The 19,240-nt window shown below is 40.6% G+C and overlaps 1 protein-coding gene across 1 annotated transcript in view; it reads right to left on the reverse strand.

Annotated features, from left to right (window-relative positions):
* Nucleotides 1–5,161: 5,161 nt before the first annotated feature.
* The window catches only part of LOC128702971 (homeobox protein aristaless-like 3), a 33,510-nt gene continuing 19,431 nt past the window's right edge, over nucleotides 5,162–19,240 (reverse strand). Inside the window, exons 3-5 of the mRNA XM_053797472.2 lie at nucleotides 12,424–12,515; nucleotides 8,961–9,222; nucleotides 5,162–8,277 (exon numbers count right to left, since the gene is read on the reverse strand). Of these exons, the coding sequence (XP_053653447.1) occupies nucleotides 7,560–8,277; nucleotides 8,961–9,222; nucleotides 12,424–12,515 (1,072 nt within the window). The 3' untranslated portion in view covers nucleotides 5,162–7,559. The remainder of the gene's footprint in view (nucleotides 8,278–8,960; nucleotides 9,223–12,423; nucleotides 12,516–19,240) is intronic.

The raw sequence follows: 19,240 nt of genomic DNA on the forward strand, positions 1-19,240 counted from the left end.
TTCTGACTGTGTCAGTGGTAATTCCCTAGTCTGCCAGCTTTACGACAAGGTTTTTCAAACACTTGGCTGCTGCAGCATGACCTCTTGCTGTAATTGCCGTGGGTAGCGTCTCTACCACCAAGGCGGTAATGTCTCTGCGATGTCCACCTAATTTAGCTGTGACATCCACAACATCGTAAGATTTGGGTGGGACCTGACTTATAGCATCTCCCAACGTCATAATAACCTTTCTGGTGGCCTTCAGCTTTAATTTAGCCACCAACTTCTTTGTTATCAGGGATATTTGTGCTCCAGAGTCAAAGAATAATTGGGTTGTTTTGGACCTGTGCCCATTCACAACCTCTCCCATGACTGTAGATAGGGCAGCACCTCTGTGATTCTCACTCGGATTAGAGACTTCACTCCCACTAATCACGTTGGCTACCACTTCAGGCTCAGACTCACTTTCTATCTCTACCTGAGGGATATCCCTACTAGCCTGGGGTTTCCTTAAATTATTGGGACATAGTGCAGTATGGTGCTTACCTTTCCAACAGCCTCGACACTCATTGAGCTGGGTGTCACAGTCTCTGGCAAAGTGTTCCCCACAACACTTGAAGCAGAGTCTCAACCCCTTTAGTCTCCGTTGCCTACTGCTCAGTGTTGTATACTCTGAGCAACTCGTGCTAGTGTGTTCACCTTCACAGAACACGCATATTCTGGCACGAGTGCCTCTGAGGTTCTGCTTAAAGGTTCTTGCTTTAGACACTTCTTTGCCATAGTGCACTCCAACGTTTGTCTGAGGAGCTTTAAATTTATCTCCCGAGATCTTTGAGTAACTATCTGTGTTTTTATGTGGTGATGGTGGTGACTCTTCTCTCACACCTATACTCAAATGAGAAACGAGATCTCCCAACCCCTCAACAGTTTGTTGTATCGTGAACCGGTTTGTCCGATATTTTAAGTGTAACTCATGCACTGTAGTGCCAGCCAGTTTCCTCTGAGTCACCTGACTGATGAACCATTCTGACTTAACCCAATCATGTAAATCTTTAAGACTATTTATCAAACTCAAAACTTCAATTTGGAACTTCTCTAGGCTCTGACAAGCCTCCAGGTCCAACAACCGATAAAGTATAGCTACTTTTATCTCCTCAGTGTTGCCGAATATGTCCTTTAATTGGTCCTTGGCATGTTGGTAATTAGTGTCAGTGGTTTGGTAATGACGGACCAAGTCCAAGACTTTACCCTTGAGCTGTGATCGTAAATACTGTAATTTCACGGCATTTGACAAATCATCTCTGTCATCTATCTGAGCTTTAAACTGATCCCCGAAAGCAATGTACTCTGTTAAGGTTCTGTCGAACGTTGGCAAATTCAGCTGGGGCAATCTGGGCAACACATTAACAAGTGTGTGGGCGTTCATGCTCCCTGAAATATTTGCTGTGCCTGCCCTACCAGCCTTCAAAGTCTTTATTAACTGCTTGCAAAGCTTCATCTCTGCTTTACACTCTGCCCTTCGTTTGTCATAGTCCTTCCGAGCTACCTCAACAGTATCTGTGGAAAATACTGTATATTTTCCGGAAATACAGTAATTTAAAGGTGAATAGATGGCCTATATTGCATATAATTAAAAATTATGTTATTGAAAATGGGAAGAAGCTGCGCCTGCGCAGAAGACACTCGTCATTGTTATTTGAATTGCACACATGTTAGTGAATAATGAGAAGAATTTTTCGTGCTCTAGAGGTTAAAATTGGGCTGACACCTCTCAAATAGGAGACGAAATTGTTGAATGTGCATTCCTGCATAACTTGGGATATCAGACGACTGGACAAGGCAGCTCCAGGAGCCTCAGATAAGTCTGTGATGTTTTAACTGTGGACAGTGTTAATTTCATGTATAGACAGTGAGGTTTTCTGAGTATGATACACCTTAATCTCCAGTCAAATTGGTGAGTGATTTTAAGATATTCTTCTTCTGTTATGTAAATGTGTGTATACATACTATTTTTTTTACTTTTAATATACAGTCCATAAATTTATATATTTACCAGCATTCCTGGTGGTACATATTTCATTTGTAATTAATAGGTCCAGAGCAACTTGTGGATATGACAGTGGTAGGTATCGAAGGGGGACATTTTTTGCGACCTAGGTGTCCCAAATTCCTACTTGTCTAACTGATAAATAATAATTATCTTTGTTCATTTACTGTTATGTACACAATGATACATTCAGATAAATGTAATTTTCCACAGTATCATTAGACTTACCTGCAGCACAGGCTTCTGTCTCATAAAGGATAAATGATTTCTCAAAGGCCTCCAGCCTTTCCTCCAAAGGTTTCAGGCAGCTCTCTGGTTCCTCACAGTCTACATTCTGATCTTGCCTGGCAATACGACACTCCTCACGTGCTTTGTTTAGGCGTCCCTTATAGGCTACAATAGACTGCTTTAGATGTCTTACAGATGAGACAGCTGGTACGTCATCTTCACCCGACATAGTCGAGGTTTAGTTAAGAGCACGGCACTAATATGTACTTCAATTAGCCCACCCCACAGCACGAAACGGTATTAGGCAAGAATGAACGAGTCTCAAGACTCCTCGACAAGCTTAATGACTCCCTTTATTAAATTGACTCTACTCTGAATAAAAATGTGCGCTGCAACCTCTCAACCCCAACTGAAAGGTATATCGATGCGAAAGTTTAACCTAGCAATTTCCTGTACGTCAGTAAATAGTTACGGAACTTAAGCAAGTCTATGGTAAAAATCACAAATCGCACATTAAAATGCCAATTATAATGAAAACCACACAATTAAAATGCAGTCTTTACAAATTAAAATTCACTTGATTAGCACAAATAAATTCAACAATTCAACTTATGAAACAGTAAATAAATAATTTGTGAAACAGCTTGGCTTAACTATGCCCAGTTTACTCAGTCATACAAGACATGATAGACACACGTGTGTGTTCCCACAATGTAACTATCATACAAGACATGGTAGCAACACTTGTGTGTGTTCCCACAATGTAACTATCATACAAGACATGATAGACACACTTGTGTGTGTTCCCACAATGTAACTATCATACAAGACATGGTAGCCACACTTGTGTATGTTCCCACAATGTAACTATCATACAAGACATGGTAGCCACACTTGTGTGTGTTCCCACAATGTAACTATCATACAAGACATGGTAGCCACACTTGTGTGTGTTCCCACAATGTAACTATCATACAAGACATGGTAGACACACTTGTGTGTGTTCCCACAATGTAACTATCATACAAGACATGGTAGCCACACTTGTGTATGTTCCCACAATGTAACTATCATACAAGACATGGTAGCCACACTTGTGTGTGTTCCCACAATTTAACTATCATACAAGACATGGTAGCCACACTTGTGTGTGTTCCCACAATGTAACTATCATACAAGACATGGTAGCCACACTTGTGTATGTTCCCACAATGTAACTATCATACAAGACATGGTAGCCACACTTGTGTGTGTTCCCACAATTTAACTATCATACAAGACATGGTAGCCACACTTGTGTATGTTCCCACAATGTAACTATCATACAAGACATGGTAGCCACACTTGTGTGTGTTCCCACAATTTAACTATCATACAAGACATGGTAGCCACACTTGTGTATGTTCCCACAATGTAACTATCATACAAGACATGGTAGCCACACTTGTGTGTGTTCCCACAATGTAACTATCATATAAGACATGGTAGACACACTTGTGTGTGTTCCCACAATGTAACTATCATACAAGACATGGTAGCCACACTTGTGTGTGTTCCCACAATGTAACTATCATACAAGACATGGTAGCCACACTTGTGTGTGTTCCCACAATGTAACTATCATACAAGACATGGTAGCCACACTTGTGTGTGTTACCACAATGTAACTATCATACAAGACATGGTAGCCACACTTGTGTGTGTTCCCACAATGTAACTATCATACAAGACATGGTAGACACACTTGTGTGTGTTCCCACAATGTAACTATCATACAAGACATGGTAGCCACACTTGTGTGTGTTCCCACAATGTAACTATCATACAAGACATGGTAGCCACACTTGTGTGTGTTCCCACAATGTAACTATCATACAAGACATGGTAGACACACTTGTGTGTGTTCCCACAATGTAACTATCATACAAGACATGGTAGCCACACTTGTGTGTGTTCCCACAATGTAACTATCATACAAGACATGGTAGCCACACTTGTGTGTGTTACCACAATGTAACTATCATACAAGACATGGTAGCCACACTTGTGTGTGTTCCCACAATGTAACTATCATACAAGACATGGTAGCCACACTTGTGTGTGTTCCCACAATGTAACTATCATACAAGACATGGTAGCCACACTTGTGTGTGTTCCCACAATGTAACTATCATACAAGACATGATAGACACACTTGTGTGTGTTCCCACAATGTAACTATCATACAAGACATGGTAGCAACACTTGTGTGTGTTCCCACAATGTAACTATCATACAAGACATGGTAGCTACACTTGTGTGTGTTCCCACAATGTAACTATCATACAAGACATGGTAGCCACACTTGTGTGTGTTCCCACAATGTAACTATCTTATAAAAAAAATAGCTACACCTGTATGAGTGTTCCCACAATGTAACTCTTATCCAGAATAACATAAATTCACCTGTGTGTATTTCCAGACCATATCTCTCACAAAGAACAGAGTAGCAGCACACTGCTTGCTTATAAACCAATTCTTCTTGATAAAAAATAAACTCAAAGGTTCTGAATCAACAAAATAAATCAACAGTTTACTCGGGAGTTTATTCACTACATCGTATACACTAGGCTCTGGTGGCCTGGTGGTTAACGCTCTCGCTTCACACGGCGAGGGCCTGGGTTCGATTCCCAGCCAGAGTAGAAACATTGGGCGTGTTTCTTTCCACCTGTTGTCTATGTTCCCCATCAGTAAAATGGGTACCTGGGTGTTAGTCGACTGGTGTGGGTCGCATCCTGGGACACTGACCTAATTTGTCCAAAATGCTCCGCATAACAAGTGGCTTTCTATGTAGTAGTATGTCATTGTTGTCAGCTAGGGCTGTATACCTTGTACATGTACTTGTAGTAAATAAAGATTATTATAAATAAACGAACGCAAGTGCTATGTGTGTACAACAGTATGTAACAGACTTCATGGTATAAACATCATAAGATAAACACTATGACATATATAATAACACTGTACATAATACATATTAATGCAGTCTCTGAGGTGAGCAACGTTTTCTGGTACACATTTGTGTAATGTACAGAGTGTTCCAAATGTTGGACCCGATTTCCGACCAGGATATATTTCAAATCGGGTTCATCTTTCTGAAACACCCTGTATTGTTCAAGAATTATATTTTCTATACTGAACTATGCGACTTCATAATTTACTCGAGCATATAAGGCCAATTCCAAAAATTGTAAATAAGTCACGGGGAGCTAAGGGGGACTAAAGCCCCCGATGCAATTTTTTTCAATTAATTGCTAATTTTCACTGTATTATATTATCCTGTGACCACAAAAAGTGCGATATTTTAAGAACATGTACGACACTTTAAGAAATTTCACATACATACTAAAAATTGTTTTTCAAGATGATTTCTGTGATTTTTTTTTCCCAGCATCTTATGAATTTTAAGCTGCTCCTAAGCTTAAAATTCTAGCTACGGTAATGAATCAGAAAACCGGAGAAGTTGAAGTTCCAGAAATGTATCTGTTAATTCTTAAATCACTGTGGCGACAACAATCTCCTGTAAAAATGTAAAAACAAAAAAATCACTAGACTCAAAATGCGTATATCAACAAACACTTAACTACAAGGTGGACGAAATGACACTTAGATGTTGTGGATACCTTTATTAACAAAAACGTTTCGCCCACACAGTGGGTTTAATCAAGTTAGTAGAAAATACACGAGAAACAGGGATACATACACAAGTACAACATAGGACAGTAGGGTGCATAGGAATATCTGAGGGTACCACTGTACCACTGTAGTGTGTATGCTAGTCTATTGTGTAGGCTGCAGGGATCTTAGATAAATTATGGTGTAAACTAAAGTCTTAGCTAACATAAAGCTAACTTGGGTCTGCTTAATAATGTTAGAAGTGCTGAAAGAGTCAAATTTCTAACTTCTGTCTTAGTTTCTCTCTTTTTGAAAGCCTGTCATAGATTTCAAGTGATTTAAAGTTTGAAGTGAAGGATTATCTTATAGATTCTCAAGTTTATATCAAAGTTGTGGAGATATTTTCTCGAAGAGGGGGCAGCTAGCCCTCTCTAAGGTGGTGACGACCCCTCTCAAGGTAGCGACGACCCGTCTCAAGGGAAGCTAAGACTCCTCTACTTTCCCATACTGAAGCGGTCTTATCGAACCGTATTTACACTAAATCAAAATGGTGTACTATCGACAATAGTACACCAAGTCTGTACTGCGACAATGTTTCTTTCTTCGTAAAGTTTTGTCAGGTTCAGAGAGAAACGTTGTCCCAATGGTGGTTCTTTCAGCACGTTTTTTCTTCAATATTTACAGTAGAACAGAAAGACTATTCAATAATCATAGTTTGTTCTAACTTACGATGATGATAAATATTATGAATGATTATCATTCGTAACAAAAGAATGTTTGATAAAGGTTTATGTTTAATGGTTTTAGTGGTGGGCTGTACTATGTGTTGTAGGTAAGAAGGGAAGATGTTCTTCTTGAATTGCGTCTTCTTGAAGGATGTCACTTTGAAGCCTGTCTCCTTGAAGGACGTCTTCTTGAAAAACATCTTAGAGGACGTCTTCTCGATGGCTGTCTAACTGGAGGACGTCTCCTTGGAGGCCATGTCTTAAATGGACGTTGCTATGAAAGACGACTTCTTGAAGCCTAGTCTGAGGCCGGACTCATAGATCAGCCAACCTCACGATTTGTTTAATCTAATATTAAATCCAACGTTTGCGAATAGATAAATATTACAATAGCGTGGACGCGGAGGTAGTTTAAAAGTATCATCATGAGTAGACCTGTTGAACAAGACACATGTGTAACAGTTGGCTATCTTTATTGATGGAGATTCGAAGTTTTAGCCGGGACGAGAAACCATACACTGCGTCACACTTACACTTTATTGATGGAGACGTTTTCCTAATCAATGTTTTTCATTCCAGTACAAAGACGGAATATTGTATTAGACTGAAACAGCAGCTGATTAGAGACATATTCATTTAAAAGATACCCAGGTGTTGCACTTACGTCTTATTTATCAACTTGTTAGTATTGTATATCATTAATGCAATGCTGAAAGAGCCTGTTCGTTAAAAAGGATACTTGAGCAACTAATGAGACGTTTCTTACAGCCTCGTTTCGCTCTCTGTGTTCTTGTACTGCTTGTATTGGCTTTGCAAAGCTTCTGGAGAATGAAACATGGCTGCTACACATGTCATATTTGTTCCTCGCATGTCTTTTTTTTAATTTATTGTGGGAAATGCTATCAAAATTTAAACACGAGGTGACCTCATGTCTCCTTCTTCAATAGAGAATCTATGTTGTACTCCGGCCGTTTGATAGTGAGGGATTCTTCGTTGAGGGAGGGTGATTCTGGAGGCGTGTGCGTAGATGGGACGGGATCCGGTGAAGGTGTTGACCTTCTGGAGAGGTGAGGAGCCTCTAGATGTGCTTGGGCATTTATCTGCGCAGCGCGAGCCTCCAGGCTGCGCATCTCCAAGGCTCTTCGGTATTCCTCCAGGGCGTGTAGGTCTAAGGTCCCTCGGTACTGCTCTAGGGCCCGCAGCGTGGCCAAACCCTTGACATCTAGTGATCTAGGCGGTTCAGGGGAAGCGGAACTCACCCGCTTCACTCCAAGGCTCCTTCCTGGACTTGTCCTCTCTTCGTTCGTTCTTTCGTCTTTATTCTTTACTTCATCCACGCCTCCGTCTCCAGTCTCTTGGTCAGGATTCGGTGAGGACGCTTCCTTGTGCGTCCTCAAAGGTATCCGGTCCTCCGGAACATCACGAGGATCGAAGTTGAAGGGATCATCTTCTCTTGGGGAGTCGTTGGCCATCTCGGCTTTGTGCTTGGAGGATTCATGAGCAGATTCTCTGTCAGATTCAGCAGTGTTGTGGCTAGGCTCCAGGGCGGACTCAGCCTTGTGGTGGGCGGAGAGCTGGGCGAGGAGGGCGTGAAAGGAGGGTGGGTAGAGAAGTGGGTTACTCAGGTGATTGAGGAGTGGGTACCTGTGGAGGACAAGGAGGAAAACGTGAGTAATCTGTAACATTTCGTTTTATACTATTAACGAGAGGCTACAAACGCTCCTTCAGGAGCCAGAGGCGAGTCATCGGAAGATTAAGACCCGTGCCAGGATCCCGGTCTTGGTGAATATTATACATACGAGACTACAGAGACCCAGGCACTGTCAAAATATTAATATAACCCGGAATGTCGTCGGGTACTTGTGTATAATCTTGTCTCTGTTGTCTTAGTTCATAGGTTCGAAGCTAATGTATTTCAACGTATGGCAGAAATCACAATTAAAAGTATGATTGCTAATATGAAAAAATGCCACAGTGTAAATAAGATATAGAATCTAAGCACTTTCATGTGCTTACAGACATCTTCAGGGAATATGTTTATAAGCACACGAAATCGCTCAGGTTTATTTCCTAATTTCACTGTGATATTTTCTTCATTACAATGTACGTATGTATATTTTTAATTATTATTATTATTATTATTATTATTATTATTATTATTATTATTATTATTATTATTATTATTAAGTTGATAACGTCAATAGATATGATTTTCTTAGGCCCTTTAAGGGGGTGCCTAAATGCTGGCAAAGTTCTCTTTATTCAAGGAACTGGAGTTACCACTTCCCTTCGTCAGATCAAACGTTATTATCTGGAGAATATCTTACCTGTAGGCAGCAGTAGTACGCGGATCCCTCACCAACGGCAGCAGAGGTGGGAACACAGATTGTCCCGACGAAGACGTGGAAGGAGAGATGGAAGAGGAAGAGGAGGAGGAGGAAGCGTGGGAGTAGAGGAGAGACGGGAAGCCAGATTGATCGTGGGTTGACCGTGGGGGACGCTGGTAGCTAGAGAAAGCGGTCAGTTTGCTGGCAAGTGATGAGTAGGGTGATGAGGAGGATGACACACCACCACTGGCGCCAGTCAGACCTACGGGGCAGTGAGCGTTGAGTTGCAAAACCTAAAGTGATATCCACAAGATTCTGTAGATAAAAAGACACTTATGGCAGGTGGTCTGGTGGCTGAAGCTCTCGCTTCACACGACGAGGGTAGGGGTTCGATTCCCGACGAGGGTAGAAACATTGGGCGTGTTTCCTTACACCGGTTGTCTATGTTCCCCATCGGTAAAATAGGTACCTGGGTGTTAGTCGACTGGTGTGGGTCGCATCCTGGGACAAAACTGACCTAATTTGCGGGAGATGCTCTGCATAACAAGTGGCTTTCTATATAATAGTATGTCATTGATGTCAGCTATGGTCTGTATACCTTGTACATGTATTGGTAGTAAATAAAGATATTATTATTATTATTATTATTATTATTATTATTATTATTATTATTATTATTATTATTATTATTATTATTATTATTATTATTATTATAAAGAAGCTTATGGATAAAGACTCTTATAATAATAATAGTCATAATGTCTACAAGAACATGGTACAACTTATACAGACCATAGCTGACATCAGTGACATACTATATAGAAAGGCCCTTACTATTCAGAGCATTTCGGGCAAATTAGGTCAATTATTGTCCCCAGGATGCGACCCACACCAGTCGACTAACACCCAGGTACCTACTTTACTGCTAGGTGAACAAGGGCAGCAGGTGTCTTAAGGAAACACGTCCTATTGTTCCCACCCGTACCGGGGATCGAACCACGGACCTCAGTGTGTGAGCAGAGTGCGCTATCGAGCTACGGGACAGCAATGGACAATTATCGATAAAGAAACTTATGGATAAAGGCAATAGAACAGTTTAATAGTAATTCTTCAACAGTTCTACAGTTCTTGATTATTTACTGCCTTGATTATTTACTGGCCTTGATTATTTACTGGTCTTGATTATTTACTGGCCTTGATTATTTACTGGTCTTGATTATTTACTGGTCTTGATTATTTACTGGCCTTGATTATTTACTGGTCTTGATTATTTACTGGTCTTGATTTACTGGCCTTGATTATTTACTGGCCTTGATTATTTACTGGCCTTGATTATTTACTGGCCTTGATTATTTACTGGCCTTGATTATTTACTGGCCTTGATTATTTACTGGCCTTGATTATTTACTGGTCTTGATTATTTACTGGCCTTGATTATTTACTGGCCTTGATTATTTACTGGCCTTGATTATTTACTGGTCTTGATTATTTACTGGTCTTGATTATTTACTGGCCTTGATTATTTACTGGCCTTGATTATTTACTGGCCTTGATTATTTACTGGCCTTGATTATTTACTGGCCTTGATTATTTACTGGCCTTGATTATTTACTGCTGTGTCCAAATTTTAGTCGAGTCAAAAATTTGAAAAGAAAAATGCTAATTCAATCTTCTAGTTTGTTGTAATTTAAATGATTTACTTCAGAATTTTTTTTTATTATAAGAATGCATCAAAAAATGTAAAAAATACATATATACATACATATTTATTAGAATACACGAAAAAAACACTCAGTTCGGGAAGGAAATCCCATCATTTTTCAATGAATTGAGTTTATTCTTATCTGTGAGGACGAGGGTCACCGTATATCACAGGAGTGAGTACCTCCCTATATATTTTTTATTTTTTTGAATCAAATATTTATCTACATATCTATCTAGGGACTAACGACTGTGAGCGCCAGGACCAACACCGACCCTAATTTGACCCTGGAACAACTGAATCCTAAAACGTATATAAGCGGTGGCCCTTTTGAGGAAATTAATGTCTGTATAAATAACTCATTGTGACCGGATGTAAACAGGTAAACAGTTCATTACCACTGTAACTTGTTCATTACCACTGTAACTTGTTCATTACCACTGTAACTTGTTCATTACCACTGTAACTTGTTCATTACCACTGTAACTTGTTCATTACCACTGTAACTTGTTCAGCTATCAAAACTTTGCAGCCCAGTCCCTGGACCCATTAAGTACCATCCTTTGACTACTGCCCACAGGATGGGTATGGGGTGCATAATAAAGATGTTAGACTGCCTAACTAACCCTTATCACTGCCTAGCTAACCTTTATCACTGCCTAGCTAACCCTTATCACTGCCTAGCTAACCCTTATCACTGCCTAACTAATCCTTATCAGTCCCTAACTAACCCTTATTGTTAATGGGATTTATAACCTATCGATTACACTAGGGTCATTAAGTCTGCACTACCTGACAAGAACACCTTATATCCTTAAATAGGGGATGAAATAAATTCCCAGTATATATTCCCTGAGAGAAATGCATCACTTGGAATATATTCCTAGATATTTCTAGCACAAACGTCTAAGCGTAACACACTTACATTTGTTAGAAACTTTTTTTATACAGTAAGTTAGGTCAAGTGGCTCATTTCAGAAGCTAACAACAACGAAATGAGTTATAATCTACCCAACCTAGCTTAACCTAGCCTTGTTTAACCTAACCTAACGTGATCCCAACCTAGCTTAACCTAGCCTTGTTTAACCTAACCTAACGTGATCCCAACCTAGCTTAACCTAGCCTTGTTTAACCTAACCTAACGTGATCCCAACTTAGGTTAACCTCACCTTATTTAACCTAACGTGGTCCCAAGCTAACTTAACCTGACCTTATCTAACCTAATCTAACCTAACCTAACCTAACGTGATCCCAACCTAGCTTAACCTAACCTTGTTTAACCTAACCTAACGTGATCCCAATTAGGTTAACCTAACTTTATTTAACCTAACGTGGTCCCAAGCTAACTTAACCTGACCTTATCTAACCTAATCTAACCTAACCTAACCTAACGTGATCCCAACCTAGCCTAACCTAGCCTTGTTTAACCTAACGTGATCCGAACTTAGGTTAACCTAACCTTGTTTAACCTAACGTGGTCCCAGGCTAACTTAACCTAATCTAATCTAACCCTAACATGACCAGACATTAAAAAAAATAAATATTATCCCTCAGAAGTATTCTAAGAATATTTCTCCATGGATTCTTCAAGGTAGAAGGTAGTGAGTGCCTTGATGCCAGGGAAGAGTTCTTGATTCAAGGAAATAGATTTCCGTTTTTATCCCTTTGATTTAACTTTATGATCTCCCATTCCCCAGGCTCTGTATGCCCCCCCCCCTTCCCTTTCCATTTATTAAGGGTATAGGGTGAATGGAAGTTTACCTTTCTCCTGTTTCCTCCATTTGGCTCGTCGGTTTTGAAACCAGACCTGAATTCTTGCTTCTGTTAGGCCTATTTTCATCGCCAGCTCCTCCCTGAAACACGTCAAAAAATCAGAAATTTGTAAATTAGATGTCGGGAACACTTCAATCATACGTCAGTAACATGTCAATCATACGTCAGTAACATGTCAATCATACGTCAGTAACATGTCAATCATACGTCAGTAACATGTCAATCATACGTCAGTAACACGTCAATCATAAGTCAGGAATACGTCAATTATACGTCAGGAATATGTCAATCATACGTCAAGAACACGTCATTCATATGTCAAGAACACGTCAATCATACGTCAGGAACACGTCCATCATACGTCACGGTACATGTAATAACTCTCCTGTGTCATAACACATATATTGACTATTTTTTTTATTTTATTTAAAACAACACAATACATTAAATAGATAAAAGAACACAGTATCAGTTCTTACACAAAATTATAAATTTCATTGTCTAAATGAACACAGACGATTAACGTTGTGTTGTCACAAACTGTCCCTCATCCCCTATACCTGGAGATACCTGGAGAGAGTTCCGGGGGTCAACGCCCCCGCGGCCCGGTCTGTGACCAGGCCTCCTTAGGTCAGTGTCCCAGGATGCGACCCACACCAGTCGACTAACACCCAGGTACCCATTTTACTGATGGGGAACATAGACAACAGGTGGAAAGAAACACGTCCAATGTTTCTACTCTGGCTGGGAATCGAACCCAGGCCCTCACCGTGTGAAGCCAGAGCGTTAACCACCAGGCCACCAGAGCCATTATATCCCATGTTACTATGTTAAGTAAGATTACACGAGATGACATAACATTCATCATTATTATTATTATAGCCAAAGATGACCCCAAAACTACAATCTGCATTATTTTTTTCCACTTTGTTATTTATATATCCTTCATACAGAATCCTTACAAATGACATAACTGATTCTGTAACACTGTTAATTTTATATTTCCATACACTTGTCACGATTACCGTTAATTTTGATAGATCTGATCCCGACAGAAAATTTTTTACTAGTCTTCCCCCTTACATTGACTATTTTGGGACCTAAAGTAAACACTGAGGGACGCTGGTGAAGGGCTCTCGATCCAAGGCATTAATGTTAACCTCCCTTCAGATCAAACCAGATTACCAGTCATCTGGGTCAGAAGATGTGATTCATCCCTTGTAAATGAAACTAAATGGGTTTGAACAAATAATAATAATAATAATAATAATAATAATAATAATAATAATAATAATAATAATAATAATAATAATTAAAATAATAATAGTAATCTTTATTTCTAGAAGTGCAACGTATACAGACCATAGCTGACATCAGTGACATACTACATAGAAAGACCCTGGTTATATAGAGCATTTCAGGCATATTAGGTTACTTTTGTCCCCAGGATGCTGCCCACACCTGTCGACTTATACCCAAGTACCTATTTACTGCTAGATGAACAGGGACAGCAGGTGTCTTAAGGAAACACGCCCAATATTTCAACCTGTACCGGGGATCGAACCACGGACCTCAGTGTGTGAACTAAATACGCTGCCAACCGAGCTAGTACAACTAAGGGAGAACAAACAGGTGAGTAGAACTAAGGGACTACAAACAGACGTGCATAACTAGGTGAGTACAAGCAGTTGAGTACAACTAGGTGAGTACAGCACCTCTCCAGCCCAAGTAACGCTAGTAACGAGCCTCGTTTGTGGTTAGTTGATTACACCTTATATAAGAGGTACAAGTGAGTTGAACCAACCCTCGCTGCTAGTGTGATTGCCCTTCTAAAGACTCTTGCTGGCTTTCTGGCTGACTGGCTGTCTGTCTGTCTGCCTGTCTGTCTGTATGTATGTATATATGTATGTATGTATGTTACTGTGTAAGTGGTTCTGTAATTAATTCTGGACTTTCCATGTGTGGCTGAGAGTAGACACACAACCAGCCAGGCATAGAAAGACAAACACACGCTTAGACAAACACAGACATACACCAAGACATAGACACACAGCCACATGCAACTATACAGACTTTCTGACAGATAAATATTAACAAACACACGGTAAGATGACCACACAGACAGACGAACATCCAGACAAATACAGACAGCACGAGCTGACCCAGAAGTCTACAAGGAAAACGAACACCAAAGTGCTTTTATTGGCCCCAAAACACAGGTGTTAGATAGGTGTGTGGCCTGACACAGGTGTTAGATGTGTGGCCTGACACAAGTGTTAGATGTGTGGCCTGACACAGGTGTTAGATGTGTGGCCTGACACAGGTGTTAGATGTGTGGCCTGACACAGGTGTTAGATGTGTGGCCTGACACAGGTGTTAGATGTGTGGCCTGACACAGGTGTTAGATGTGTGGCCTGACACAGGTGTTAGATGTGTGGCCTGACACAGATGTTAGATGTGTGGCCTGACACAGGTGTTAGATGTGTGGCCTGACACAGGTGTTAGATGTGTGGCCTGATACAGGTGTTAGATGTGTGGCCTGACACAGGTGTTAGATGTGTGGCCTGACACAGGTGTTAGATGTGTGGCCTGACACAGGTGTTAGATGTATGGCCTGACACAGGTGTTAGATGTGTGGCCTGACACAGGTGTTAGATGTGTGGGCTAACACAGGTGTTAGATGTGTGGCCTGACACAGGTGTTAGATGTATGGCCTGACACAGGTGTTAGATGTGTGGCCTGACACAGGTGTTAGATGTGTGGGCTGACACAGGTGTTAGATGTGTGGCCTGACACAGGTGTTAGATGTATGGCCTGACACAGGTGTTAGATGTGTGGCCTGACACAGGTGTTAGATGTGTGGCCTGACACAGGTGTTAGATGTGTGGCCTGACACAGGTGTTAGATGTGTGGCCTGACACAGGTGTTAGATGTGTGGCCTGACACTAATCTTCGTTAACCAGGAACGAATAGATAGATAAACTTTACTCACAATATCTACAAAGATTAAACAGGCAGTATCATAAATATCTGCAATATGGCATTAAAAAAACGTACATAGTTATAGCTGACCATAATTTTTTAAAGGGGTGGACCGGTAAGCCAGCGGAAGGCCTCGGTCAGATGACCAAAGCTTCAAAGGCGGGTTATCATCTGACAAAGACCCGCGTCAGGAAAAATTTGTCCTGTTTCCTGACGAACCTAACCTAACCTAACCTAACCTAACCTAACCTAACCTAACCTTACCTAACCTAACCTAACCTAACCTAACCTAACCTAACCTTACCTAACCTAACCTAACCTTACCTAACCTAACCTAACCTAACCTTACCTAACCTAACCTAACCTAACCTAACCTAACCTGACCTGCAATACAGCAGACGTACGTTAATATTTTTATTACTAAACGTACATGTACAAGGTATACAGACCATAGCTGACATCAGTGACATACTACTATATAGAAAGCCGCTTGTTATGCGGAGTATTTCGGGTAAATTAGGTCAGTTTTGTCCCAGGATGCGACCCACACCAGTCCACTAACTCCCAGGTACCCATTTTACTGATGGGTGAACATAGACAACCGGTGGAAATAAACACGCCCAATGTTTCTACCCGCGCTGGGAATCGAACGCAGACCCTCGCCGTGTGAAGTGAGGATTTTAGCCACCAGGCTACGTATAGAACAGAAAATCATACTACCGTGACTGTAACAATACACAAATAACCCGCACATAGGAGAAAGGAGAGCTTACGACGACGTTTCGGTCCGACTTGGGTCTATTTACAAAGTCACAATGTGATTTTGTAAATGGTCCAAATTGGACCGAGACGTCGTCGTAAACGTTTCCCTCTCCTATGTCCGGGTTACCTGTGTATGTAGATATCAAGACACATGTGCAAAAATTAGGTAACTTTATTGTTGAATGTTTGTATAGTAAAGATACATAAGGGCTGTACATGTGTCTAACTCATCATCATTAGATTTAGCCTTCAGTAACCATAACATTTTGAGAATAACTAAGGGTAGTGGCATTTTGTTCGTCAGGAGACAACACTCTCCTGGCATGGTCCCCTCAAGGAAGGTTTCTTGATGTTGGTGAGGGGCTCTTGATTTAGGGAATTGGATCTGTGCTCCAGTTCCCCCAATTAACCCCTCAAGGAAGGTTCCTTGATGTTGGTGAGGGGCTCTTGATTTAGGGAATTGGATCTGTGCTCCAGTTCCCCCAATTAACCCCTCAAGGAAGGTTCCTTGATGTTGGTGAGGGGCTCTTGATTTAGGGAATTGGATCTGTGCTCCAGTTCCCCCAATTAACCCCTCAAGGAAGGTTCCTTGATGTTGGTGAGGGGCTCTTGATTTAGGGAATTGGATCTGTGCTCCAGTTCCCCGAATTAAGCCTGAATGTCTTCCACATCCCCCCCTAGGCGCTGTATAATCCTCCGGGTTTAGCGCTTCCCCTTGATTATAATAATAATAATAATAATCCTGGCATGGTGTGTAATTAAATAATGACCTGCTCGGTGGTTAAGCACTCGCTGCCCAAACCCATCTTGGTTTAGGAAAATCTCCAAATGGTTTTATAGATAGCAGTATGTGTGTGTGTGTGTGTGTGTGTGTGTGTGTGTGTGTGTGTGTGTGTGTGTGTGTGTGTGTGTGTGTGTGTGTGTGTGTGTAATGATTCTGAAGATACAAGGAAGCCGTGGGCTTAGGTACGTAATAATTACATCAAATAACCTTGGGCAGGATGGTTTATCCTGATTTTTCGATGGCAAAATCAGGATAAATCTGTAATACAGCTTGTAGTTTTAACTAGGGAAACCTAATAAACTCAAATAATGCTGATTATTTCTGTTACAAGCCTTTTATTCAGTTTTTTCCATAGATTGTACTCAGAATGGTTAATTGACTTTAAAGCCTACTGATTATCAAAGGGTCATTAAGGCTTGATGTCACCTGTTCACCACCAGAGATTACAGTCAGCTGTCAGGGTATATATATACTGACAGACGCACACTTCTCGCTTGTCACATTAGTTGTGTGCTCAGGAGGGATACCATCACTGGTGATATACGCGGAAAGTCACGTTAAACACAAGGTATGTGCATGTTAATGTTATCCGGTGTGTCTGATGGTCCATTTAGAGTTAACGAGCCAGTGAGTGCTGTATCCTTGAAAGGAACGTTATTATCTACTGATTTATTCGCCCACATTCGGACACCAGAAACAAATCGAAAGGAAATATATATACATTAAATAAATGTTTGAGGTGTGGCATTGAAACCCTCGTAGAAAACAACTAAATAATTGTTTTCAGAGTTGCTTGTTGGGTACTGAGGTTTATAATAATACAAATTACAGTGGACCCCCGCGTAACGATTACCTCTGAATGCGACCAATTATGTAAGTGTATTTATGTAAGTGCGTTTGTATGTGTATGTTTTGGGGTCTGAAATGGACTAATCTACTTCACAATATTCCTTATGGAAATAAATTCGGTCAGTACTGGCACCTGAACATACTTATGGAGTGAAAAAATATCGTTAACCGGGGGTCCACTGTATTTCCCACTCTGAGGTATGGGAGGGGCGGCGCTGCGCTGGGGCGTGGGCGGAGTCGGGAAGGACGGTACCTAACACGGCTGTCGTGCCATACCGAGCTGAGAGATAGAATTAAATAGACGAAGAATGTTTAGATAGTGATTTATGTTTATGTAAGAATAATTGATAGAGATTCTCACATACAAAGAATTTACATATTTGCAAATAAGTCGGTTCCCCTTTAATTTATATGCATATATTGTCGTGCCGAATAGGTAAAATTGGTCAATTAGCAAGAACTCGTTTAAAATAAAATCCTTTCTAAAATTTTCCCTTATACGTTTAAAGATATATTTTTTCATTTATGTTAATGTAAAAATTAATAATTTTGTAACAAAAGAACCTTTAGAAAACTTACCTAACCTTATTATAACAAGCGCAATTTAATTTAGCCTAATGCAGCCAAATATATTTTAGATAATTTTACAATTTAATAATAAACACAAAATATATTTTTTTCGATAGGCTCAGAATTATTTTTTGAGAAATTATTGCATGCACAAATTTTCACTTGCCTTATTCGGCAAGAAGAGCGTTGCTACTTAAGCCAAAATCACAAGTTTTACTTATTCGGCACGACATATATATAGGTGTGAACCCACGGCAAGTGAGTCGCAAAACTCCAGGCCAGTGCGTTAACCAGTAGGCCAGATGCCTTCGCCAAAATTCATCTAACTAGGTATATTTATACACCATAGGAAGGTTAGCATGGGCCACCACTGTGACGACAGATGCAAACTTTTACAGGTGAGTCCCACACCAGCGTGGCTGTGGCGAACTCTAGCTCATGTCCCCTAAACGCCACCGTCATGATTCGCAAAATCGCATTAACACAAACGCAGACAAACCTCGGAACAGATGGAGTTTGCCAGTCCATAGGCTTGTGGGGTTGAAAGTGTACCGACTATACGAGGGTCGCTGAAGCTGTACGTAACCTGTTTACCACCATTCAAGAATACTTTAAACCGAATAATTCAGGAAAGACCGTAGCATCGTCTGAAATTTCCTCTCTGGTGTGAATCATTTGTGAACTGTTCCAGCCAAAATATTGTGGGTTAGTAGTGAACTGGTGCAGCTAGGGTATTGTGGGTTAGTAGTGAATTGGTGCAGCCAGGGTATTGTGGGTTAGTAGTGAATTGGTGCAGCCAGGGTATTGTGGGTTAGTAGTGAATTGGTGTAGCCAGGTTATTGTGGGTTAGTAGTAAAT

This window comes from Cherax quadricarinatus, chromosome 86, assembly GCF_038502225.1.
Source record: "Cherax quadricarinatus isolate ZL_2023a chromosome 86, ASM3850222v1, whole genome shotgun sequence".
In the NCBI taxonomy this organism is placed as follows: domain Eukaryota; kingdom Metazoa; phylum Arthropoda; class Malacostraca; order Decapoda; family Parastacidae; genus Cherax; species Cherax quadricarinatus.